The 26674-nt window shown below is 36.1% G+C and overlaps 1 protein-coding gene across 2 annotated transcripts in view; it reads left to right on the forward strand.

The window, feature by feature from the left end:
- The window catches only part of mid1 (midline 1), a 37160-nt gene extending 15424 nt beyond the window's left edge, over window positions 1–21736 (forward strand). For both annotated transcript variants that reach the window (XM_083522322.1, XM_083522323.1), the window contains exons 3-10: window positions 6198–6293; window positions 9480–9587; window positions 9884–10032; window positions 10149–10276; window positions 13225–13368; window positions 14982–15143; window positions 17654–17861; window positions 19867–21736. In XM_083522322.1, coding sequence (XP_083378448.1) covers window positions 6198–6293; window positions 9480–9587; window positions 9884–10032; window positions 10149–10276; window positions 13225–13368; window positions 14982–15143; window positions 17654–17861; window positions 19867–20215 — 1344 coding nt within the window. In that variant the 3' untranslated portion in view covers window positions 20216–21736. The remainder of the gene's footprint in view (window positions 1–6197; window positions 6294–9479; window positions 9588–9883; window positions 10033–10148; window positions 10277–13224; window positions 13369–14981; window positions 15144–17653; window positions 17862–19866) is intronic.
- The last annotated feature ends 4938 nt before the right edge of the window (window positions 21737–26674 follow it).

Genomic DNA, 26674 nt, shown 5'->3' on the forward strand with positions numbered 1-26674 from the left:
AAAGGGCAGGAAGCTTACAGCTGTTCAGTAGTGATTTAGTGGGCAACTACTAAGAAGGTTGTGAAGGTCAAACCTTGTCTGTCCTTTAACACTCATCTGCTTAGTCTCTATCCATTTTTGCCAAATCAGTAAACATTTCAGCTCCTGAGAGAGGAAGATGAGAACTGAGCTTTCTGGTGGCAGAGCTGATAGAGAGGCCTCAAATGACACGTTGACATGGAAAAGCATTCATCTAGTGTCAAAGACCTGACCAGATACTAGAAACAGGTGGTCTATGTTATGATGACATACCTCTGGCATAGTGGATCAGGGAAAAAGCAAGCATGACACCGGCCTGACAATACTAATGGTTGTCCCACTTTGGTTGCCAGTCACAGTCATAGCTTGGAATAAAATATCAGTAATGTCAGGTATTAATGGGTCTATGATACACCAAGGCAGGTGTGCCAGTGTTAGCCACATAATTCAGAGTTGTTGCTGTATTGTATAACGGTGACAGCAGCTCCACTGTGTGTCCCATGGGGCACTACTTTTTTTTCTCTCTCACCCAAAATTGTTATATGCTGGTCACTAGGAGGCTTTCCTCGCTTATGGAAAATGTTCTTTGCCATGGTTTCCATGACGAAGCCCAATTATGTAAGCGTTTTCAGTGAACCAAAACATACAGTAGCTTTCGAAAACGATGAATTTTTTGTCATTGCCACATTTCAGAGAGCTGGTGGGTAAATAAACACCAGATGGACGCAGGTCGAAGCGTTTTACAATTTGTACAGTACGTAAGCATTTTCAGTTTCAGTGTCGATGAGCAACTTTTGGAAATGAATTGAAATCGAAAGTGTGGACGTGGAGCATTTTTAGACAAAAAATCTGTTTATATTATATAATATTTTATAATATTATATATTAATTTACATGTTAATTTACAGTTGATTAACTATGGATTTATTTCTAAGGTTTTTATTGAAATAAAGGTTCAGAAAATGTATATATTAGAAATGTGTATATAACTGTGTTTTGTATTTAATATTGAATTTTCCAAAGATATGATATAATTAACTGTTCTACTTATTTCAGCATACGTAAACATTCATTCCATTCATTCCTTCATTCATTCGCGCTCTCGATATGCGGAATTATCAGGATTTTCTCCCTTTAAGAAAAATGTTAGAAGGTGGACATAAAATGCTAAAGAATCCATATCGCTAAACTGGTGCAAAAATTAAATTGGCAGCGATTTTGCGCACATGCGAAAACGAAATTTTTACCAAAGTTTTACAACGCACTACACATCGTCTTTCCGGTACAGAGTGAGTAGCCACAGTGACACTGCGCTAGCATGACTTTTTTTTTATAGTCCTGTCATTGTTGTGTATCTTTTCAAGTTTAATAGTAATAAAAATAAAACAGTGACACTGCGCTTAAAGTGCAAGGCAGAGACTAAACAAACTTGCAGTCCGCCACTTAAATCTTTGCAAGGAAACTCGTATTTTGAATTTATATATGTTTTACATTAGCACATTAGCATACATTCTTCATACCTTCATTGCAAGGACAAGACCTACTACATAGCTTGACCTGATGTATTTATAACTCCTGACTGTTTAAATCACCAAGATTCATTGCAAATATAATGACTTCCTGACACTTTGTCGCATTATGTCACCGCCTGTGGTAGTACCGGAAGGGGAACAACAAAGACAACAAAGCATATTGGGTTAAATGATTCATCATTGCCAAGCACAGTGCTCCCTTATGGGGTTTTTTTGGTTATTTTTTTGTTATATTTTAATACATAGGCATTTGTTAGGCATTTAGTGCATCCCTAATAATCATTATTTCATCAACCAGTGAAATGATATTTAACTAGTTCATTCATTCATCAAGCAGACTAAGTGTTATAATAGGGATAAATCTCGTTGTAGTGACTTTGCTATATTAATGATATTTCAGTGATATTTCTGCCTGTTTTTAAATGAATCCATAATTATGCTATTAGTTTTCATACTTTATATATACGCTATGTGGACAAAAGTTTGAGGATACCTGACTATAAGGTTCGCATGTGTTTTTTTGAGCATCCCATTTCACATTTAGTTCCTATTTGATCTTATAATAACCTCCACTATTGAAATTTTGAAGTGAGGTTGTAAAGATTTGTGCTCATTCAGCCACAGGGGAGTAACATTAGATTCTGATAGGTGAGGTGAGGAGGCCTAGGGTGTAGTCAGCATCCAAATTAATCCAAAAGTTGCTAAATATTTTTGATATCAGAGCTCTATAGCAGGCATCTCAAGATCTTCCACTCGAAACTATGTAAAGCATATAATAAGATAAGATATACCGTTATTCGTTCCACAGTGGGGAAATTTCTCATATCATTATGGAGCTTGTACACAGGGGCATTGTGATGGTGGGACAGGTTTGGGTCACGTAGTTTAAAATAAGGAACTATTCCATGCAACCACACCCAAAGACATCGTATACAAGTGTGTCCCTCAAACTTTGTGATAACAGTTTGTGGAAAAAACACATATGACTAGACAAGGCCGGTGTCCCAATACTTTTGTCCATAAACAAAAGCAACGCTTGTATGCTCGCCCTTGTCGTGATGATATGCTATTACAATGACGCTTGGAAGGGAGGAAACCAAAAGGAAGTGGCCAAAAATAGAATGGTCTCTCCTTGGTTGGCTATTGGCCTAGGTCACTGATTAGTCCTGTTACTTGGATTGGATTGTCTTTTGTCATTTACTCTGCTTTTGTATGAGTTATATTTATAAAGTTATATATAATTGCTGTAATGTTGCCATTTATCATTGTCATCAAAATAAAATAAAATAAATCGTAGTTATATGTTTTGTGTTTGAGCGAGACGTGTGTAAGGCGGATGAACAGCGAAACAGTTTACTGGAAAATGAAGGAGTGAAGCACAGCTCTCATTTCCTCACCATCTGGCCTAGCGCCATAAAAAAAGTCGAGGATAAAGGCTTCCTTCCTAACATATGGACACTCACTCACGCACACACACACATATGCATCAGCGATGGGAAGTAACGAAGTATTTTTACTTCGTTACAGTACTTAAGTAGATTCTTCTGATATCAATACTTCACTATAGACGTAACTTTGTACTTTCACTCATTACATTTTTGACACAAATATCTGTGCTTCCTACTTCTAACATTTTCAAAACAGACTCTTTACTTTAGTTTTAATCTATTCGGTGACATCAATGTTTTTTCTTCTCATTGCGTGGCATTTTTAGCCCATCAATCTATTTCTTTTCATTGTATGGCTTTTTCAAGCTGCCACTGCTGTATCATATCCTGGCTCTCACACACCACATATGTAGGCTAATTCATGAAGCAAACGATAAGCAAGGCAGAAGGCAGCAAGAAGTCTGGGGTTAATGTGAATAAGACAGAGGGAGTCCGTGATGTAAATATGACTGAGATCAGAGACATTCCTGATCACTGATCATCATCTTTTCTTTGCTCGTGTTCTATATGGTGGTTGTTCAGCCTGGATACATTCATTAGATAACAAAATTTGAAATTAAGGTCCAGATAGTGACACTTAAACAGGTAGTAGTAATGACTATGTTTTAATGAAGTAGAGGTCAAAACCCAAACTTCTTGAGTGGAAAAATGTAGTACTTCTACTTGAGTAAAGGTTGAAAAATTCGAAAAATTTCAAGCAGGTTTCCTGTCTACCTCCTGTAAATTCACCCGTGTTAGCCGTTTTTTCCACAGGCTTTGACAAGGGGATCATTTGTTATTAATTTGAGCTCTTCATGTGCCTCATTCTGCAGCTTTACAGCTGGATATTTAGTTTTTTGTTTTGTAAATCTGTCTTAAGAAATCCAATCCTAATTCCGTGTATTATTAGACATCACTATGGCAGACGCTCTCTCGGAGTTGCATGTAGCTAACATGGGTGTTGACAATTGCTCGAAGCTGCTTGTCTCAAACATAATCAACATGTTTCTCTCAGATAAAGACAGCTGGCTAGTATTAGGACTGCACATACAGAATGTAGAGGATCACATGCCATTCGTTTTCACAAGAGACTAAAATGGATAGGCACAAGCAGGAGATCCAAGCTGCTGACCATCTGAAAGAAACAAGCTAAAAAAAATAATGGACCACATACAGTGTATAAAGGAATAACAAAAAGGCTGTGAACGAGGGACTGAGCGAAGCATGCAATTTGAGCTAATGGCAGCTCTTATCTCTTTTACTCTCCACACCGAGATATTACATTAAGATAAAAAACTAATTCAGTTCGAGGGTGAATTGGATTAGGTGTTTGAAAAATCCTGCTGTAAATCAGGTGCATGACTGCAGGATGAATTTATGTTTACTAACATGATTAGAATGTGAATATTCGTATTTTATTGTAAATAACTTGTGAGAATTGGTTTTCTGTATTTCATTTAGATGTATTCTGTATACATTTAGTCTTTAGCACTTTGTGTTTGCCTTGTTAAATATTAACTAGCTGGGATGATATTTATGAACTAATAAATGTAAAAAACAAATGAAATTAATAAATGAATAAATGGTGAAATAAATATATGTAGTAACTGAAGTATTTCCGTTTGGGGTGACTTTAACTTAACGACAAATTCAAATATCTTACTTTTTACTCAACTACATTTTGTGAAATCAATTACGAGTGAAAACTTAACCAGTTAATCACACAGCACGCCACCATTCAGGGAAGGGCGCTCGCTCTGTTTTGAACTTGTTTTGATTGCCGCTTGGTGGCATCTACTAATCACTAACATACAGTTCAGAATCAGTACAAAGGCAAGCAGAACGTTTAGAGAGGAATAAACGATGGAACTTGACACAACACACGTGGCCATATTTGCGTGATTTTTTATTGAAGTTGAAAAATAAGGTTTTTGGCTCATGATCATTTTAATAGATTTTAATTAGTGTTTGACTCAAAGTAAAATTAAAAGAGTAAAGAGTAACAGAGTCTTTTCACATAAAGTGAGTTGATTAAGCAAGAGTCTTGTGACATAACTGATAATAGGATGATTAGAAAACAATTATAAAATTATAGAAATAATGGTGCATATGAAATCAAACACTTTTCTACTTTTACTCAAATGAAAGTTCAAATGAAGTGCATTTACTGGAGTAATATTTGACCTTCTGTATCTCTACCATAACTCAAGTAAATGGTTTATGTACTTTATCCACCACTGTAGATAGATAGATAGATAGATAGATAGATAGATAGATAGATAGATAGATAGATAGATAGATAGATAGATAGATAGATAGATAGATAGATAGATAGATAGATAGATAGAAAATTTTAAGAATAAATAATACATAAGTTAATATGAACATATATAACATGTTACAAATATATAAAATACTTTTTTATTTGTTTGTTCACACATTTATTGTTTTATACTTGTCATTTTTGTTGTTAGTTAACTAGTTAACTCGTATGAACTGTATGTAGCAGTACTACAATAATAGTGATTAGTGATCATAACAGTCCTGTAAGTGAAGCTTGTACACTTGTGGTCTAGTGTAAATTTTTTATGTTAACCTTCCATTGTTCTTTGCATATTTTTCTACTGTTTTTGTGTTCTGGGTCATTTCTGGTTTGGATCTTAGTCTAGCTGCTTTAATTAGTATTCTGGATTTGTCTCGGTTTTCTCTGTCTGGTCGAGTTGAGCTGAATCGATATAATGAAAATACTGCTCTTGGGTCCCCTTTGTTATGCAGTATGCTTTTGTGATTTAAAATTCTGCTATATTTTGACTCCCTTCTGACTAGCATAGAACAATATTTGGCAGTAAAAGGCAGGTTTAGAGAATTTGCAATAAGAGACGATGCATATGCAAAAAGAAATACCCTGTTCCTGGCCAAAGATATGTTACATAAGAGACACTGCATGTGATAGGTGGTCAGAAGTCAGAAGTAGGCTATTCTATGCGCATTTCACAGCTGAGTGGGCCAAGTTTTTTTTTTATTTACTTAGTCTCCTTCTCTCTGGCGCTCAATCCAGTTGCTTTTTAAGGCTGTGAAGCAGTCAAACGGTCACGATGAGGAGATCTTGGGCAGAAAGAGAGTATTTAGAGGTCGGTGAATTTAGACAAATTTTAGGGATTACCTACGCTTAGTATTAACACATCTAAGGAAATGTACTGTGCTTTTTTTTTATTTACAGCAAACTTTGGACTCCAACCTCAGCAATTTGATCAAGAGGAGCAATGAGTTGGAATCACTAATGGGGAAGCTGATTCAGACCTGTCAGCATGTGGAGGTCAGTTTTGTCTGTTGACCTTTTTATTTCCAATCTGTTGAAAGTTACTTTGAATATTATTCTGCATAATGCACAATGAAATAAGGTTGTGAGCCTATACAGTGTTACACAAGCACTATATATAAGGGGAAGAAAAAGGAATGTAATATGTTCAAATGAGAATAATGCTTGTGTTGGGCAGATTTACGATGATTATGTTTGGTTATGTGTATGTGCAAATGTCTTTATGTGCAAAAAAAATGACGTGTCCTACAAGTTGTTGGTAAACACCATTTTGCCAAAAGTTTCTGATCATAAGTATGGTATGTTCTTTTTGAGCATTCCACATTTAGTCCCAATTTGCTCTTAGATTTCCCTCCACTCATCTGGGAAGATGTTCCATTAGATTTTGGTATGTGCTTGTGGAGATTTGTGTTCATCAGCCCCAAGGCTTTAGTAAATTCAGGTACTTATGTAAGTGAGGTAATGAGGTCTGGCGTGCAGTCAACGGTCCAATTCATCTCAAAAGTGTTCAGTAGGGATGAGATAAGAGCTGTATAACAGGCCATTCAATATCTTTCATTTCTCCAAACCATGTAAAGCATATCTTCAAGGAGCTCACTTTGTGCACAGGGGCATTGCCATGCTGGAACAGGTTCAGGTTTCCAAGTTCAAGTGAATGCTAAATCTTATCATATCGCATCCAAAGACAATTGTGTGCCTCTAGCTTTGTGGTAACAGTTTGCAGAAGAACCACTTATGGAAGGAAAAGTCAGGTGTCCCAATACGTTTGTCCATATAGTGTATTAACACTTAAAGCACAGGCTTTGTGTTAAACAAAACAAGCTACACGATATGGAGAAAAGTATTCTGACACCAGACTTTTCCAATGTGTTATTTTTCCCCGAAACTGTAACCCCAAAGTTGGAGGCTTACAACTGTATACAATGTTTTTTGGATGTTTTGAATAAGGAGACCCAAACCTATTCTGGCATAACTATCCACTTGTGCACAAAGCCAGCTCCATAATGATTTACATGATTTACATATGTTGGAGTGGAAGATCTTGGGTTGTCTGCTATAGAGTTTTGACCTCAACCCTATTGAACACCTATTGGATGAATTGGAAAGCTGAACCCAGATCTCCTCACTGTACTTCAATACGTGGCTTTACTACCACCCTTGTGGCTGAATAAATCTGGACAAATCACCACAAGTACACTTCAAAATCTAGTGGAACATTTTCACAGGAGAGAGTGGCAGTTAATATAACAGCAAATAGAGACTAACTGTGGAATGGGATGTACAAAAGCATACGAATGATATGGTCCACAGTGTTTCTGAAGAGGGCAGTGCTTACTCTGAGTGTGTTACTCAACACTACTGTGTTGCCCTGTGATACTGGATGAACAGCAGTTAAAAAGAAAGGTGTATTTGGTTAGATTTACATTTCTCTAAAGAAGGATGTGTTAGCTGTCACCCTCCCTGGGTTGGTAATTGGTAACTGAGTAATAAGTGAGGTTGAAGCCTTTCAAAATTGAATGGTGTTGCAGAGTGAAATCCCTTCAATATGCCGCTTATTTTGTATTAAGTGATACTCGCTGTCATGTCGTCATCGGCCCAAGATGATAATCACCCAAACATACAGGGGAGTCCCTAAACTTTCATGGCAGGAAATGTGACATAGACAGGAAAAGTGCATTTAGATGCGGTCTTTAAATATTTTACAGTAAAATGCAACCTACCACTTTTCTGTGGCTTTCTGTCTGGCTTTCCAAGTGGCCCTTTGTCAAGCCGCATCTCCTCAGGGTTAAACAAATCACTTCTGGCTCTGTCGAGCACCATTTCATCACATTAACCACACTAAGGCTTAGTGATGACCTACATCTCCATCCGCCACCCCCCCCCCTCTCTCTCTCTCTCTCTCTCTCTCTCTCTCTGACTCTCTGTCCCTCTCTCACTGCATTGAGCTTTTTATCCTATACATATGTGTGTGGAAACTCTGTCTTGCTATAAAGTCTAATTAGATGTCTTGGGTCAACAGTAGAACCAAAGAATTAAAAGGACACAAGGGACAAATTAGCAATTACAAAGTACAAATAGTTGAATTGTCTTTTAAAGTAATACTGTTTAACTCAAATTTTCAAATCAGACCATCACAGAATTTGTATATTTATTTAATAAACCATTTTAATTCTCACTGGAGATACTTTAAAGTTTTTGGATTTCATTAGTAGCCAGATGATGGAAAAAATGAACACAACTCAAAAAGAGTTCGGTAAGGTGAAACTGTTGATGGTAGTGTTCAAAGGTCAAGGAGATTATTAGTGTGTTGAAAGAACTGAACTATGACTGAATAACTTCTTTTTTCACACACACACACACACACACACACACACACACACACACACACACACACACACACACACACACACACACACACACACACACACAAAGACCGGCCCAGAGAGGTGCTTTCACATCACAAAATACTCTTTAACAATCACCTCTTTTAAATCTCACCACATGGTTTTTACACACCCATGAAGACATGCAGAATTAAAAAAGAAAAAAAAATAGAAACCTTGTAGGTGGGAGTTGAAAAGTTTTTTTTTACACCTTATGTACTTAAAGAGACACATAGGTAAGAAAGCATTAAGTATTAACTTATAAGGAAGCACTAACTATTAAAATACTTTAACTACATTTTATTATGTGATGTACTTTTGAAAACACATACTGGAAGCTATAGTGTTTTTACATTATATAATATAATTTCTTTCTTTCTTTTTTTGCATAATATATTATTACTATAACTATGTACTATTATAATGAATATAGGGCGTGCCTAATAATCTACATGCATTACAAATAAATAATAGGGCAGCACACTAATATGTAATTCTCCAGAGGTCACTAAAGACAAACGACATTATAATATTCTCATTATAATATTCATGAATATAAATCATATTTATATTACAATATTATAAATAATACCAGCTTTAGACATTTGTTTAAACAGGAAAATATATTTGCATATCTTTATATACTTACTGTACAACACAGTAAAACTTATTAGCATTTTATTCTAATATTATAATTCAATTTTCTGAAGTAAAAACAAAAAAAAAATGATGTGAGTGACAAGCTGAATTATACGATGTCCTGCCCAAAATACATTTCCGTGTATGTGTTTTTTATTAGGTGAACGCATCGAGACAGGAAGGAAAGCTGATGGAAGAATGCGACATCTTGATCAGCATTATTCAGGAAAGGAGACAGATTATTGGGGCCAAAATCAAAGAGGGCAAGGCAAGTTAAACAGGACGTGTACCTAAGGCATACTACTTTTAATTATCCTTGCGTACATTCGGTACTACAGAATACTGCTGAGTGATTTTATGAATGGACATTCATGGGACATAATTCCATTTCCTGTACCTCATGACATACTTTATTTACTGTATTACATTATAATGACATTGTGCTGTAATAAAATAGAATTGCTATTGCAGAGACTTGCGTTGTTTGGAATCTAGAGAAACTGCTCATGACATTATGTGGATTGATGGTAATTACTGGATGTGAGTAACATTATCTTTCTGTAGACGGTTCGACTGCGTAAACTAGCACAACAAGTTGCCAACTGCAAGCAGTGCATAGAGCGCTCGTCTGCTCTCATAACCCAAGCGGACCATATGCTAAAGGAAACCGACCATGCTCGCTTCCTCCAGTCTGCCAAGAGCATCTCAGAGCGGTGAGCAATTATTAACATGAAGGTTTTATAAACAACAATAGCACCAATATTCAGAAATTTCATCTTAATATTCAAAATAAATAATACCAGGTTCACTGATCCGTCTGTTGTTTCAGGGTCTCCATGGCTACAGCCTCCTCTCAGGTCCTGATCCCTGAGATTAATCTGACAGACACGTTCGACACCTTTGCACTGGATTTTACCAGAGAGAAGAAGATGCTGGAAAGTCTTGATTACCTAACAGGTATTCGTGACAGCATTAATTACATCATTAATCTATATTTGACAAGCACTTCATGGAAACGCCTGCATATTCATGCGCATGGAAATCGTGCCGAAGAAGAGCACTGCTTAAAATGCAGATATCGGTCATGAGCTTAAACGTCACGTCAAACATCTCAATGGGGAAAGAATGTGATCACAGGGACTCTGACTGTGGGGTTTGCTGATGCTCGACAGGCTGGTTGAAATATTTCTGAAACTCCTAATCTCTTTATTTTTTTATGCATAACAGTCTCTAGAGTTTGTACGGAATATTGCGAAAAACAAAACAAAAGAGCACTCGACAGGAATCAGTTATGTCGTGAAAATTGCCTGTTGATGAAAGATGTCTGAGGAGAATGGCCTGTTTGTTTCACACTGACAGAAAGGCCAAAATATCTTAAATAACCGCTTTATACCACCACAAAATTGAACAGAATGTCAAACATTGAGGTGAATAGGCTTCAGAAGTAGCACAGCAGATTGCAATCCTGCCAGGCAACAACTGAAATCTAAAGCTACAATATTCACAGGTTCATCTGTAAAGATTTAATAAAAAAGCTTATCCGGGCTTTTTGCGATATTTAACTGCCCAGTTTTAATAATCAGACCAATCCATTTGGTTCCAATAATAATGCAGCAGTCCAAATCACTGCAATCACATTTCTCACCATTCTGGTGTAAAAAGTATTAACCCATATCTACATGATTTTGTTTTCGTCCACTGGATTGCCTTATTATATCAAATTTCATGAATGACCAGATGTACAGTGGCTAGTTAGTGCATGTGCAGCATATGTGAGGCTATTATATTTGAACGCTTATTGCATATCAGAATCAGAAAGAGCTTTTTTGGCCAAGTACATTTGAACTTACAAGGAATTCGTTTTGGTGACAGAAGCTACCAGTTGCACATTTTATTAAATAATGAAATAAAAAAAACAATGAACAATGGGGAGAGCATTTAACTGTTCATGAGGTAGATTGCCTGAGGGGAAGAAACTCCTAATGTGCCTTGCTATCCTGGTGTTCGGTGCTTCGACCAGACAGCAAAAGTTCAAAAGGTATGTGGCTTGTATGTGAGGGATCCAGAGTGTTTTTCTAAGCTTAATTCTTCACTCTGGATGTGTACAGTTCTTGAGTAGTGGGCAGGGGAGCATCAATAATCCTTTCAGCCGTCAAACTGTCCTCTATAGTCTCCTGATGTCTGATTTTGCAGCTAAGCCAAACCAGACAGTTATTAAAATGCACAGAACAGACTCACTTATGGCTGAGGAGAACTGCTTGAGCAGCTCCTGTGGCAGGTTGAACTTCCTTACCTAGTGAAGAAAGTGCAACCACAGCTTTTTTTTACGTCTTTTTACAATGGAATCAATGTAATTGTAATCCCACTTTAGTCCCTGAGAGATGGTTGTGCCCGGGAACCTGAATAATTCCACTTAGGTTTATCTTTGTAAATTGAGAAAACAGTGGAAAAAAGAAAAACCTTATCATGGCATGCAGTTTAAAGGTTAAAAGTTGATAAATATGTTTTTTTTTCTTTATTGCAAAACGAACAGCAGGGTAAATTGTGGGTTTACAGTAAAACACTATAAAACAAATGATTTCCCTCACTTTTCCCAGCTGCTTGCCAAGGTAATATCTCTAACATTCAGATCATATTTGTCTTCTGAAACATTGTGAGTTTGATAATAGTTAGGTTACACAGGGAACATGGAGATTCTGTTTTCTCAAAGCATCTACAGCTCCAATGGTCAAACTGATTGCATTGGCTATTGTAGTGTTTTTTGCTTCTTTTTTTTTTCATGAACACAAACTGACTGACTGATTACATGTGTAAAACAAAGACTGCCTGTTTACTTTGTAATTCTGGAGCTGGCAAAAGTATTACAACACAATCAAAACTCGATTAGGAATTCAGAACCCTTAATAAGCGTGACTGTAGGAAAAATAGCGTGAACTGTGCTCTGTACGTCATTTTGAATAAATAAGTAAAATGTCTGAATAATTTCAATAAATTTTAATCCCCCTGGTTGTGCACTTTCCTCCATTTTGCCCTGTGAGCCAGATTTCTGAAATCTGTCATATTCCACATTAGACATAATGTGGAACAGATTGATTGGCAAGAAGAGAGAAGACAAACATGGGAATAGATTAAATGCTACAACTACTAGAGGTTTATTATTCTAGACAAATAAAACATGATCAAATGCAGAGCGCATTCTTGTTACATCTTGTATAGCATATGATTTGCATACATTTAAAAGAAGAACCCCTCAAAGCTCCTGCTGGATATGTAACACTGACTGTTCTTTTATTGGAGCAAAAGCAATCAACAGATACACCGATTATCCATAAACAGGCAAGAATTTCATAATCAAAAACTATTTAATTACAAAAAATTTTACTGTATGTACTATGTTGTTTCTGTTGTTTCCTTGTTCAGACAAAGAGCTCAGTAAGCGAGTCACAGTAAATCTTTGAGCACTGAATGCTTAAAAATCAGTAGCAGTAATAATGGTGTTCTACGTTAAAGTAAACATGACTAGGACATGTGTCATGAATTTTAAATCAATGTTGCCAGTCCTTCATAAAACATACTCTATAGAGCTTAAGTCCAAGCTGAGAGCAAGTACCGAGTCCCAATTAAAGATCACCACTCTGCAGATCATTTATGTGCGATGACAAAGTGGTGCAGTTTTATAGACTTTTTAGTGTAAAAAACAAGCGAATGAAGGTATAATTCATTAAATCCTATCACTGGAAGTAAAATCACCCTTTTGTTTGATACTTAAAAGACTTTCAATTATTTCAACTTGTTACTATCAGGTTAAACTATGTCCAAAAACGTGCATATTTCATTTTGTGTTTCGTCTTCTCTCTTTTAAAATGCATTATTGGAGTTAAATCCTTTTATGATTGTTATTCCAGCTCCCAGTTCTCCAGGTATCCGAGAGGAGCTCTGCACAGCGTCCTATGACACCATAACTGTGCACTGGACATCTGATGATGAGTTCTCAGTCGTTTCTTATGAGCTTCAGTACACCATCTTTACTGGCCAATCAAATATTGTCAGTAAGTACAACAGAAAATTCTTGAAATGTACATTACATACATACAGTAAGCACATACGCTGACTAATGTGCATGTTATTATATTGTAATGCAATGTGTCTTTCCACACATTGTGGATTGTTGATCCATAAACACAGATCTAAATAACATCTGCAAGCTACAGCAAGATAAAGACCCAAAACCTACACCCAGGCTGTGTCAAAACTACCTCGACAGAATAGAATAGTAGACAGTACAGACACTGGGCTTAAAATCATGGAATACCTAGCACAGTCTGAGCTGGTTTCTAGACAGATGAGTGAAAGAAAAGCATTTGTGGTAATTTCTGCAAAAGAGTTGGATAGAATTTTCCTTGAACAATATTTGATTTCTTTGTTGAATGACTGCCACGAGGCTGTTATATCTGCAAAAGGTGGCTACTTTGAGTCAAAAATCAATTTTGTTAAACAAAATTATTTGATGTTTTATTTTTCTTTCCAATTTTGATTTTTTCTCTAATTCCAGAGTACACTGAGATATCAAACTGGGTAAAGTCAATATAAATTGGAAGATCGGGGTGTTCTAAAACTTCATTCAACTTTATTAAACTTAATTCTTAAACTTCAGTGCTTGTCAAAAGTTTGGAAACACCTAGTCTTTTATTGTTTTGAGACACATGCACGTTCCTTTTGTTTATATTCAAAGGTCTAGGTAAAAGGCAAAAACAAACCCAAGAATTGGACAGTCAATAACTAGAAGAAAGTTCTGTGGACAGATGAGTCCAAATTTTACATTTTTGGTTCTAACAGAAGAACTTATTTAAGATGGAGAACAGGAAAGAAGATGCTACCAGACTATCCCCAAACCCAGAGTCAAACATGGAGGTGGAAGCTTAATGGTTTGGGGTTGTTTTAGAGCAGGGGAGGTTGAAGATTTTTTCTGTGTAAAAGATATTACTGGACAAACATGGCTACCATTCATTACTTCAACTCCATGCAATTTCATCTGGACTGTGGCTAATTGGAACCAATTTCACTATACAAAAAGACCATGACTCGAAGCATATGTCCAAGCTCTATAAGTGTCATTTAGAGAGTAAACCTTTTGGCTGGCATGTTATCTATCACGGAATGTCTGTCCAGTTACCGCACCTAAAAAATTTTTTGAAATACTTTGGCATGAACTGGATTTTAAGGTCAGCAAGAAATATCCAACTAGTGAGGAAAACTTTTTGGAAGTTTTACATGAAGCATGGCAAAATGCTTTAGCTGAATGTTTGGAGCAACAAAACTGTCCAGATACCAAGAGTGTGTAAAGCTGTTATTAATCCTAAGGAAGGATTTTTGTTTAGTTTAATCTGTACACTTATTTTATAATTTTTTTTTATTTTTATTGGTGTATATTTTGTTATTTCTTTATACAATTGATTTACAAAAAAAGCATAAAAGACTGTGTTTCCAAGCAGTTGATTAATATATTGTATAGTGTATATATATATATATATATATATATATATATATATATATATATATATATATATATATATATATATATATATATATATATATATATATATATATATAGATAGTGTGTGTGTGTGTAATGTAACATGAACAATCTCACTTCCCTCTGCAGGTCTCTGTAACTCTGCTGACAGCTGGATGATTGTACCCAATATTAAGCAGAACCATTACACCGTTCACGGTCTGCAGAGTGGCACCAAGTACATCTTCATAGTCAAGGCCATTAATCAGGCAGGAAGTCGCAGCAGTGAGCCGGGAACACTCAAAACCAACAGTAAGACCGTGTCTCGTTAGTGTTAGAAATGACTTTTTGAGGACAAGTAAATGTACTTGGATTGCCTTAGCATGTTTCAACAGTTCTGCTAAAGATTTTTGTTCACATTTTTGATTAAATGAGAATAGGTCATAGTGTTAATTATTGGAATTATTACTGTTACCAGGGTACAGAATGACACCAATTTACCCAAGAAACATTTTTTTTTTTTTTTTACATATAACGGTGTATTGATGTGTAAAAATTTAATACCAAAAATAGGTGTCTTACACCTGTTTATAAAGAATATTAAAAATGCATGTACAACATCAGATTATCCTTTATGTACTGTTTATTATTTAGAAACTGGATTCTCCCTTAACCCAGTAATGTCTTTTAAAATTATAGTAGATTTAGAAATATGTTGAAAGAAATTCTAATATCTCTATTTATATAGCAGGTATAGGAAATGCAACAGAGACTAAACTTGTTCTTTTACAATAGATATCACATCTGGTGTACTGTTATTCGTTACATGAGTTAAAATAAAGCACAGCCAAGTACATTAAATGCTAATCTATTTGAATGAAACTAGGCAAAGTTATAAACAAAAAGAGATGGAATTAACAAACAAATACAACACAACAATTACACAGAGCACTTGCATACTGTACAAACAACACAAAGGGGTTTGAATGCACTAAAGGTGGGGGTGGAGAGGAGGACCATGTAATACACTGGGGAAAGAATCAAGACAAAGGTGAAAGGAAAAAACAAGAGCACATGGTGAGAGTTTGAGAATAAACTCTATTCTAAGAAAAATAGGCAGGACATCTTGGAAAACCTAGCTTTGTCATTGCAATCAGTTATATAGGCTGTTAGTATAGGTGCATTGTGGTCAGGTGAACTCTGATTACGCATGACGACCTTCATCGAGGAAGAGTATCAAACAAAAGAATTATGTCACTTGTTTGGCAAACAGGAAGTAACTTTTCCATGCATACTGTCTGTACCTATATTACTACATGGGTGATTTGGGAAGGTCGGTAGAGCAGGAGAGAGGGAAGAAGAAAGCTGCCTATCTTTGGGTAAACCTCCATCTGGATTTCCCTGTAAAGGCATGGCAGACGGTGGAGTGCCCGTTTTCGCCGCCGGTCCCATCTTGTTGAACAGGTCACGGGTGGAGGCCACGGCATCTTCTGCAGCACTCCTCCTTGGCCTGGTCTTGCTTGATCTGTGACGAAGTCTCCCTGGAGTTATACCCCTCTTCCAACATGTTGTTTCACCACCACTGTAACAAACTCACTGGCTGGAAGAAAGAGAGACAGGCAAAAGTTCACCAAGCAGAGCTTTCTTTATTTACTTTTGTTTTCACCACGGCGCTTTCCTTTCCAGTACTCACGCCGGGGGTCACCCACACACTCACAGTTCGCGAAACATCTCCGTCTTGGCGTCTGCCTGCAGCCACTCTCAGATCAGCCTGCCTTCGTCTGGCACATATACTATATATATGTATACTATCTAACTTTTTTTCTTTTTTTTTGTATTGTCTTAAATACTCAGAATCATGGCTATGACCACTAGATGTCTTGTAGAGCACCTGAAGGGACATGGAAATAAAAAACTACCGAGTTACTCGGAGTAAGCAGACAAAACCAACCAGATTTTGGATCTATAGAAAAAAATTTGCATTAATATTGAACTAGCCATACAAGTAAGTGTCTTGGGAGATATGCTGAGCTGGAGAAGAATAGATATAAATAAATGGGCAAAGAATAAGATGAATCTCAATTTCAAAGTACATATCTACACCTCCAGATATTTTTATGGTCACTATTGACTGTAGTATGCGCAGAACCCATAGCAATTTTTGGCTTGTTGTCATTAACTGTGTACTTTGTAATGTTATATATTGATTGACAAAAGGCTGATAAAGTAAAAAAAAATGAAAATCCAATTTGCTAACTTTAAATGCATGCATGACACAAACATCTCCAGTGCTAATGAAGTGTTATGCATGTCTCAGGTAAAATAGGTAAAAAAAATCTAAGGGTCATTTTGCTCTATGGAATCGCTAAAGTGTCATTGAACCGGTTTACCATTAGTGGCGCTGTTGCACTTAAAATCCACCTTATAATTGTTAAAAACGCAAATAATTGGGTGCCAATAGCAAGAATGAAGCCTTATACTGATGTATTTGTATCTGTTAAAAAGGGCGGGTAGTCCTGATAGACCCCTGGTTTTGCTGCAGTCCCTTTTAATGCCTGCAAATATTTCTCCAGGCTTTTTAGAAAAATCATTGATTTTATATTCAAAGTAAAAATATATTTGATATAGTTTGACATTGGTCTGTTTATGTAAACAGCAACATACATTACATTTTAAATGGCTATGCTTGTAAAAATCTTTAGTTTTTTAATTATTATTTTTTATTAATGTTTATTAGAAAAATTGAATTATTGTCACACATTTGCTATATCAACCTCTGCAATATTTAAGAAATCTGATCTATTGTGTTGTTGATTCCCCAGGTCAGCCATTCAAACTCGACCCAAAGTCTGCACACAGGAAGCTCAAATTGTCCCATGACAACCTGACAGTAGAGCGTGATGAGATATCCTCAAAGAAGAGTCATGGCCAAGAGCGCTTCAGCAGCCAAAGCAGCTACGGTGTCATAGGAAACGTGTACATAGACAGTGGACGCCATTACTGGGAGGCTCTAATTGGAGGGAGCACCTGGTTAGTCTTTCTTCATTTCATTACTTATTGATGGCTGTCAACGGTTTATTTAAAGCTACCTTTGTAATGCTGTTGATTTACTAAGCACTGTATTAACAAAACGTATTGTAATTGAACAGAATGTTTATGAAAATACACACATATGCCTAAAGAGCAGCTTTATAGAGTAATTTAAGAATTTCTGACCTGCATTTTCACTTTCAAATTGAAGAGTTACAGTTACACACATAATCCACAAGTCAAAAGTAATACATTTAGAGTGAGTTTTATTACATACAAATGTAATCATATGAACGATCCAGCGCCTTAGTTTTTATGGCTTTTAAGTTTTAAGTTTTATATTAAAATCAGGATGGTTAAAGTAACTGTAAATTAACCACTAACTGATATCAATGATAATAAATGGCAGCCAAACACACAAAAAAAGGAAGGTTTTTAAAATTTTAAACTCTACAGTTACATTGAATAGACTCTTGAGTAGCATGATTAAAAATGATTAATTGTTCGAATCAATTAATTAAATAAATACATTTTCTGTAAGCCACAGTTGCAAAGATATTCTCTTCTGTCCTCTCTCATCGGCAAGTCGTTTTTTCCTTCTGAACTACCAGTTATTTCTTTTTTTTTGCACCACTGGCTTGGGTAAAATCAAAAATAGAGTGTTGAGTGAACACTCAAAATAACTCAAACATCAACAACCAGCGGTGGACAAAGTCACGTTTTTCATGATTATATACATTGTGCTGCTGCCTCATGATTGAGAAATTGTATGCAATTGTAAGTAGGGCTGCTGCTATCGATTATTTTAGTAATCGTGTATTCTAACGATTATTTCATCCATTAATCGAGTAATCGTGTAAGTACTTTTTTCTTTATTAAAGAGCAATACTATTAAGAGAGAGAAAATAAGACGGGTCTCTTAAAATGAACGTCTTTTTCTTTTTAGAATTTTTTTTTTATTGCTGAAATTGTATACAAGAATATTACTGTTTAGTGCATTTAACAGCCATATTACTGTACATCATAATACAAATACAGTTGCAATCAAAAATATATAGCTATATACTGTATATAATAAAAATATAAAAAAAAATATATCAAATTACTTTAAAAACGGTAACCGCTCTGTACAGGGTTTTCTTTATGTTTTAGTTTTAAATGATCCCAAACTTTGGAAACTTTCTGGCATGTTCTTTGGCCTGAATCTTTGCTGATTTCTCCACCTTCCTCCAGTTTTCATTCTGCAGCATCTTCTGTGTGACCTGTCCAGATCGCTCCAGAGTTTAGCAGGTGGTGTGTCACTAATAATGGTCCGTGGGAAACACAGTGCTCTGTGTTTAGCTAAATGGACCAAACAAAACAAAATTTTTGTAATCGAATTACTTGAGGAATCATTACACCCCGATTTGTCAGAAGTGGGCTGTAAAGGCCAGCAAGAGTTTCTCTGCAAACCGCATCTGTGGCGAACTCCACAAGCTACAATATATTTGTGTAGACTTAATAGCTATTCCACAATGGCGGACAGAGGAGAAAAAAAAAAGGATTTGGTTGCAGATATACCTACAAGACCATTTAACACTGACTTTTTAAAGAAAAGCTGGACATTATGAGGAAAGGTTGACCAAAACAGTTCAAAACCATTGTTAAAGTTTTTTATGAACTATCTTTATATTTGTTTTTGGTTTTTGCTATAGAATTTGCACAAAAACACACAATTTGCCTTCATTTAAAATCCCCAGGAAAACCATAATGTATGGGGAAAAAAAATCACAAAATCGCACAGTAAACCCAGGGTCATTTTATAATGTTAATATTGAGGCTTCTTCTGGAGATGATCTATGCGGGTGGTGCAGTTGTGGCTACAGTGAAAGGAGACTTGTTAAATTGTGTTAATTGGTTTCCTATAAATCCAAATTCTCCTGTTTCACTGTAGACTGCTTTTCTATATATAAAGAACAAAAAAATAACCTGACTTTAAAAAAATTTACTTTGTTTTTTGTCTCAGGTATGCAGTGGGCATAGCCTATAAGTCAGCACCCAAGCATGAGTGGATTGGGAAGAACCCTTTTACGTGGGTGCTGTGCCGTTGCAACAATTCCTGGGTGGTGCGTCACAACAGCAAAGAGATGGCCATTGACCCCTCACCACACCTGAGGCGAGTCGGCGTGCTCCTGGACTACGATGTCGGCTCTCTGGCGTTCTATGATGCCGTGAGCTCTCAGCACCTCCACACTTTCCACATCACCTTCACCCAGCCTGTTTGCCCTGTCTTTAATGTCTGGAACAAATGTCTTACAGTCCTAACCGGCCTCCCCATCCCAGATCATCTGGAAAGGATAGAGGCTTTTGACTGAGATGTTTCTTTCAGTATAAAAGAGAAGACCCGGTTGTGCTTACAGTAGGTTTGCTTTCAGCTCTGGCCTTGATCATATGGCCACATCATGTTTCCAATTTTTTTTTTAGCATGCACAAAATGTTTTGACAGGAATTCCATCTTTATATAGAAACTAAGAACTTTGATTAGCTTGAAAGACAAATCATTTTTTACCTTTGCTGTGAGTATATAGTGCAAGCAGAAGAATTTTAAGACCACAAGAATTTGATATCAGGTATTTTTGAGGGTTTTTGCACATGTCTATATGATGTCTATATTTATGAAAAGGGGGAAAGATCACATTATAGTCTTAAAATTTGGTGCAATTACATGATTCGGTTGCTTGGTGCAATCTCACTTGATATGCAGATACAAACATAGTGAGCAATGGACTATTTTTTGAACTGAAAAAGGACATTTCAGCATTGCAGCCGGACGGAATACATAGACATTTTCTATTTTAGGTCAAATGAATGCTCGTCTTTTGCCTAATTATGGCTGTTGTGGTGTTTTTTTTTTTTTTTTTTTTTTATTATTTGTTTTTTTTTTACATATACTGGTCTGTTTTATGTTTTTGAACACACTAGCAGTAAATCCTACACAACTGTATTTTACATACACAATCCTATGTTGTGTGCTCACAGAAACAATTGTACAATGTGTACTGTACTTGCATTTCAGGATGGTCATTTGTTTTTGTCTGTCCTTTTTAGTGTTTCATTAGCAATCGTCGCACTATGTTTGCTTACTGTTCTAACATTAGCATTAGCTCATTAAGTCAATATTAAATCAAAATATCTTCTTGAACAGATTCCTACATTTCTACATCGAAATATATGGAAATAACACACCTGTTAGAGTAAATTATTAATAAATCTATTAGGTTTGTGTGAAGATTTTAAAAGGTGGAGGACTTCAAGACTATATTGAGGTTTAAACATGTCTATATATGATAATCTGGCAGTTTTATACTTTCTGTGTATAGAAATCATCTGCTTCCACTTGCAGAGGGTAAAATGTTTGCGGTGTTGTTTTACGGCACTTTATCACAGCATTCTTTAACAGGGTTTTAAAAAATGCATTAGCCACGTGTTGGTGTCATGTTTTCCGCTTCATTTGACAAAACGAAAAACCAAGGATTTGTTAACGAGCATTAATCCAGACTACTGACTCGCAGTGAAACTGCCACCGAAAATCCTATCAGACTGGAAAAAAGGGAAGCATTTTCACAGAAATGGAAAACACTATGGGTTAGTTAATCGCAGCTTTGTGTGGCCAAAACAAATATGCTCAACCTTGCGGCTGAAATTAACATTCGATGCTTTGGCTCATCACGGAATCCAAGCCTGGAAGCAGCTTCTAAATGTGTGAAGCACCACCTGCAGCTTAAATGCTGGTAAAACTGGTCAACCATAGCGCTGTCTAAAACTCTAGACTATAAATAATATGCTTATGAAGTAAGGTTAAATAAAGAGCCACACTATACAGTGTGTGAAGCATTCATATGGCTAATATGTGGATTTATTATACATTGAAATATTGATTTACATGAGGTAAATATGAAAAATTTATAAAAATGAATAAATATACAATCGACTGAAATGGTTTGAACATGTGCAGAGGAGGGACATGGGGTATATCGGTAGGAGAATGCTGAGGATGGAGCCACCGGGAAGGAGGAAAAGAGGAAGACCAACTAGGAGGTTTATGGATGTGGTGAGGGAAGACATGCTGGTAGTTGATGTGAAAGAGGCAGATGTAGAAGAAGAAGAAAAAGATCTAATCAGCAAACACAGATTGCATTATTATATATAATTCAATCTGTGTTTGCTGATTAGATCTTCTTCTTCTTCTTCTTCTTTCGGCTTCTCCCATTAGGGGGCGCCCCAGCGGATCATCCGTCTCCATACCCCTCTATCCTCTACATCTGCCTCTTTCACACAAACTACCTGCACTACTTTTATTAATGCAGCGAGAATTTTAGTTTGACCATTTGTTAAAAAAATATAAATAAATTTATATAAAACAGGTAAAAGATAACCTTCAATGCAACACACATTTATTCATGACATCCTTTCTTTTAAACTCCAGCAAAAAAAGATTTTTCATTCACTAAACATTTGTTTTACTGAAGTCTTGAATCAAGCACCAAAATCCGCCATGATGCAAACATTCGGCAATTAAAACCATCTGTGTGGAAACATGGCAAAGGTTTGGTTTGGTGTCCTAATGATTCACGTACAGTGGAAACTTGGATGGCGAGTAATGTGCTTTACGAATGAATGCCTAGCAGGATAAGCTAAATTTATATTACCAAAATGTAACTTGCATTACGAGCGATAACGTGCACTGCAAACATCGAGCATCACGCTAATATATACACTGTGATATGAAGTAACATGATTGTCTAACATTTTAGTTGGATTTCAATAAAATAAAAATGTAGGTTTCAGTTTTTCAAAGAAAACACGTGTTTGTTTTTCTCATATATTTTGAAATAAGGGTATCAAGCTCAGACAGGCTCGTTAGTTAGTTTGCTGGGTGATCTTAGTAAAAAAGGAAACCTACTTAAAGAGATTGTTATACATTACTAAGCAAGTTACAGTTATGATGCAATATGGGGAGGAAAAAAGGTCTTTTTGAAGATGAAAAGTGTAAAATAGTGCAATGGCTTGCCAAAGGCATGCAAACAATTGAATAATCTGAAAAATGAACAGAGATTATCGAACTATCAACACAGAAGTTCAGATAAGGGCTTAATAAGAGAAATTTCTGTCAGACAAATAAATAGTATTAAAAGGGTGGCTATAAAAAAGCCACTTTTGAGCAGCAAACAGATATTTAAGCTGCTGCTGTTTCTAAAGTCCCAATAACCTCTCGATGCAGGATCCTTCATAGGCCGACTGTTGTGCATAAATCTGTATTTCAGCTACCCCAACCAAATCTCACAAAGAGAAACGTTTGCCATTTGCACAGAAATACATTAAGACCAATTTAAGTTCTGGATGGATGGTGCATGGCCACACTGGTTCAACAAGACTGCGACGTCAGCAAGGAGGTGGTGGAGCGATGATTTGGGCTTAAATATTGGGACGTGAGATGGTAGGTCCCTTTAGGATCTCTGATGGTGTCAAAATGACCTCTGTGAGATATGTGGAGTTCCTAACAGATCCTTTTCAGCCATGGTATAAAACAAAGAATTGTGCCTTCTGAATTAAAATCAACTTTATGCAGGACAACACACGATCACGCTCTGCATTGAATTATTGGTTGCTATGGGCATAAAATGAGAAAAAAATCATGGTGTGGCCACCATCATCTCCTCACCTCAATCCTATTGAGAACATGTGGCGTATCCTCCAAAGATAGATCTATGAGAGTGAGCGGCAGAATTGCTTCAAACAACAGTTTTGGGTGGGAGGCAATTCTGCCATCCTCAAATGAAATACATGCAGAATCTACAGTATACATGGAATTACAAGTTCAATGGACGAGAGAGTTTTTAAAGTCATCTCAAAGAAGGGTGCATATATTAACATGTAACTTGAAATGTAAATAATTGTTTTGATTTGAATTGTGTTATTTGTATGAATAATGTTCTGTCAATGCGCCCTATATGACATATTTCGAGTTTGAGTTGATGATAACCTTTTAAATGGTTTAAAAGTGCATTCTGCATAATTTCTTCGAACAGCATATGTTGTGTTTTTTTCCAAAATGTCTGTCATTTCATTGACATGTAATAACATACACATTGTGATATAATTGTTGGAGATAAAAAATAATCTTTAAACATACTGAAAAAAAAAAAAATGCATTTGCATAATAATTTGGAAGGTGGTGTGTATAAGGCAAACTGTGTTAACCAGTATGTGTTTAACTGTATGCGCTATAACCGCCGGTTGCCTGATCTCCATGGCAAAAGCGCTGTAATAGACAAGCAGCAGTAAAACACCATCAGTTAGTCATTATAGTCTAGCCCAATTGTCACAGGATCCTGCGGAGTTCTCGAGTTTAAATCACAACAGGGGTCCAAGAGAGCAAGATTGGCCATGCTTTCTGGGCTGGCATCTCTCTCTCCTCTGAGCAACACTGGATAGATGCACAAAATTATACATATAGGAAGAGAACGTGAAAGGGAACATACATACAGTGCAGAACAGACATACAGTAGATATATCCCCCATCAATAGTTTTTCCTTTCACCATGGTCGCATATGTTCGCAAGCACTTTCACCATGGTCTCATATGTTCCCACTGTGTTGGGATTGCATTTATTACATTTATGCCAGTTTTGTACATATCAAGGTTTTTTTCCATGCACAGTGTGACATAATTACATCTAAAATCAGGAGAGAAAATCTTACAACATTTGGCCCTTTGTCTACTGCAATAAAACCAGACAAAGACAGAAGGCAGACTCACATTCATTTGTTCAAAATGATGCAATCGCGCTATAAAAATGCATAAGCTGACACTGCAGCAACATTTCAAAACATAAGCTTGAACAAGTAGAACTAGAATGGACAAATAAATGGATGGCCGGGCAGGAAGACAGACGTTGGCGGACAGATGGACAAGCCCAAAAATATAATGCCACCATCACCTAGTTGTGGAGGCATTAGAGAAGGTAAGCCTATTATGAATGATGTGCTTTTAATACATTTCAGATTTGGTGTATTCCTGTGTAAATACTTTCTTTCGGCTTCTCCCATTAGGGGTCCGTATTCATGATCCGCATGTTTAATTTGGCACGTTTTTTTACACTGGATGCCCTTCCTAACGCAATCCTCCCCATGGATATAATGGTTATATCTAGTAACAATTATGCATTGATCAGGTTAGTTCAAGTTAGAACTGTTTATTTAAGACCGATCCCAAGGCTAATTCTTTTTTTCTTTTGACTATATACTAAAGATATTCTTGTTTCCTGATACTTACATATAGATGGCACTTATTAGTGACAGGTCGTTCGTGACGTCTTTAGTGTGACTCAGAAGCACGAGTAGTCTCGAAGAGTGATTCATTTTCTACTGGACACGCATGAGCAAATCTCTGTAGGTTATGTACAGGAAACGAGTTGATCGAAAATTGAGTAGATCATCTCATGAGTTTCTCTGGTCTGAGTTGTTCGTTCTTTTATCATGTGACTTCCACAGATGCTATACAATTCAATAGATGAGTTTATTTGGTACAAATCTTGAATTGTTAAAATAATTATAGCCGCCACGTGACAAAAAAAAACAACGACACGTACCAGAAGCTACTCATTCTTTTTATCAGAATTTGTCTTAGCTGCATTGTTATATTTTCATTATTGGAGCTATAGTCAAGTTTGTGTATGTAGAAGTGTTGGAGTATCTGCTTATTGAAAGTGATTTCTGATCAAAGGAATGAAATGATCTAAATGACAAAAAAAAATAAAATATTTGTTTATTTTGATGAACGAGATTCAAAGAACCACAAAAAAATCACTAAAATGTTCACATTTTCCGATCAATAACGCCTATGGCGTGAGCAAAATGTGAGCAAAAATATAGAAACACATTGTCTTTAAATTACACAAACCATGTACTTGATGTAAAGTGGAGATACAGTAGGTAAGATTTTGCTGCAGTGAAAGTAAAAGTGCCCCCTTTAAATTTTCACTTGAGTAAAAGTACAAAAATATTTGCCTTTAAATGTACTTAAGTATCTAAAGTACTATGAAGTATTATAGTATATACACATGCGTATAGATATTGTCACAAGACTCTTGCTTAATCCACTCAGTTTATGCAAAAAGACTTTAATGTTACTCTTAGCACACCAATCTATTAATAGATTTAAATCAATTTAATTAATGTGAAAAAATTGCACAAATAAGTCTACGGGTGCTGTGGCAAGTTCGAGTCAGGAGTTTATTTAATCAATTATTCCTCTCCAAATGTTCTGCTTGCTGTTGAACTGACGCTGAACTGTATGTTAGTTATAAGTAGATACACCAAGTGGCAATCAAAAACAAGTTCAAAACAGAGCGTGCCCTCGACCCTGATTGGTGGCTTGCTGTTTGTTTGACCAGTTAAGTTTTAATCCATTAATAAATCAAAAGGAACGACTGATTTCACAAAATGTAGTTATTAAAAGTAGATAATTTTTTTTTTAATGTAGTGAACTTAAAGTAAAAGTCCCCCCAAATCAAAATACTTCAATAAAGTACAGATACGTGAAAAAGCTACAGAAACAAATTACATTTACTTCCTTACTGTCCACCACTGGAACTAAATAACACGTAATATTTAGCTGCATGTCTTTTTCTCCTTTCACTCTCTTCTTTAGGAGGTGAAAAGCATGTTCTATCTGATGTTTCTGTAGACTTCTTTCATTCCATTAAAGTTGCTACCATCAAGAAAGATTAGTGAGCTCATTCCTGAAGCAGACATACAAAGTATACCATGAC

This window comes from Silurus aristotelis (genome assembly GCF_946808225.1).
Source record: "Silurus aristotelis genome assembly, chromosome: 20".
NCBI lineage: Eukaryota > Metazoa > Chordata > Actinopteri > Siluriformes > Siluridae > Silurus > Silurus aristotelis.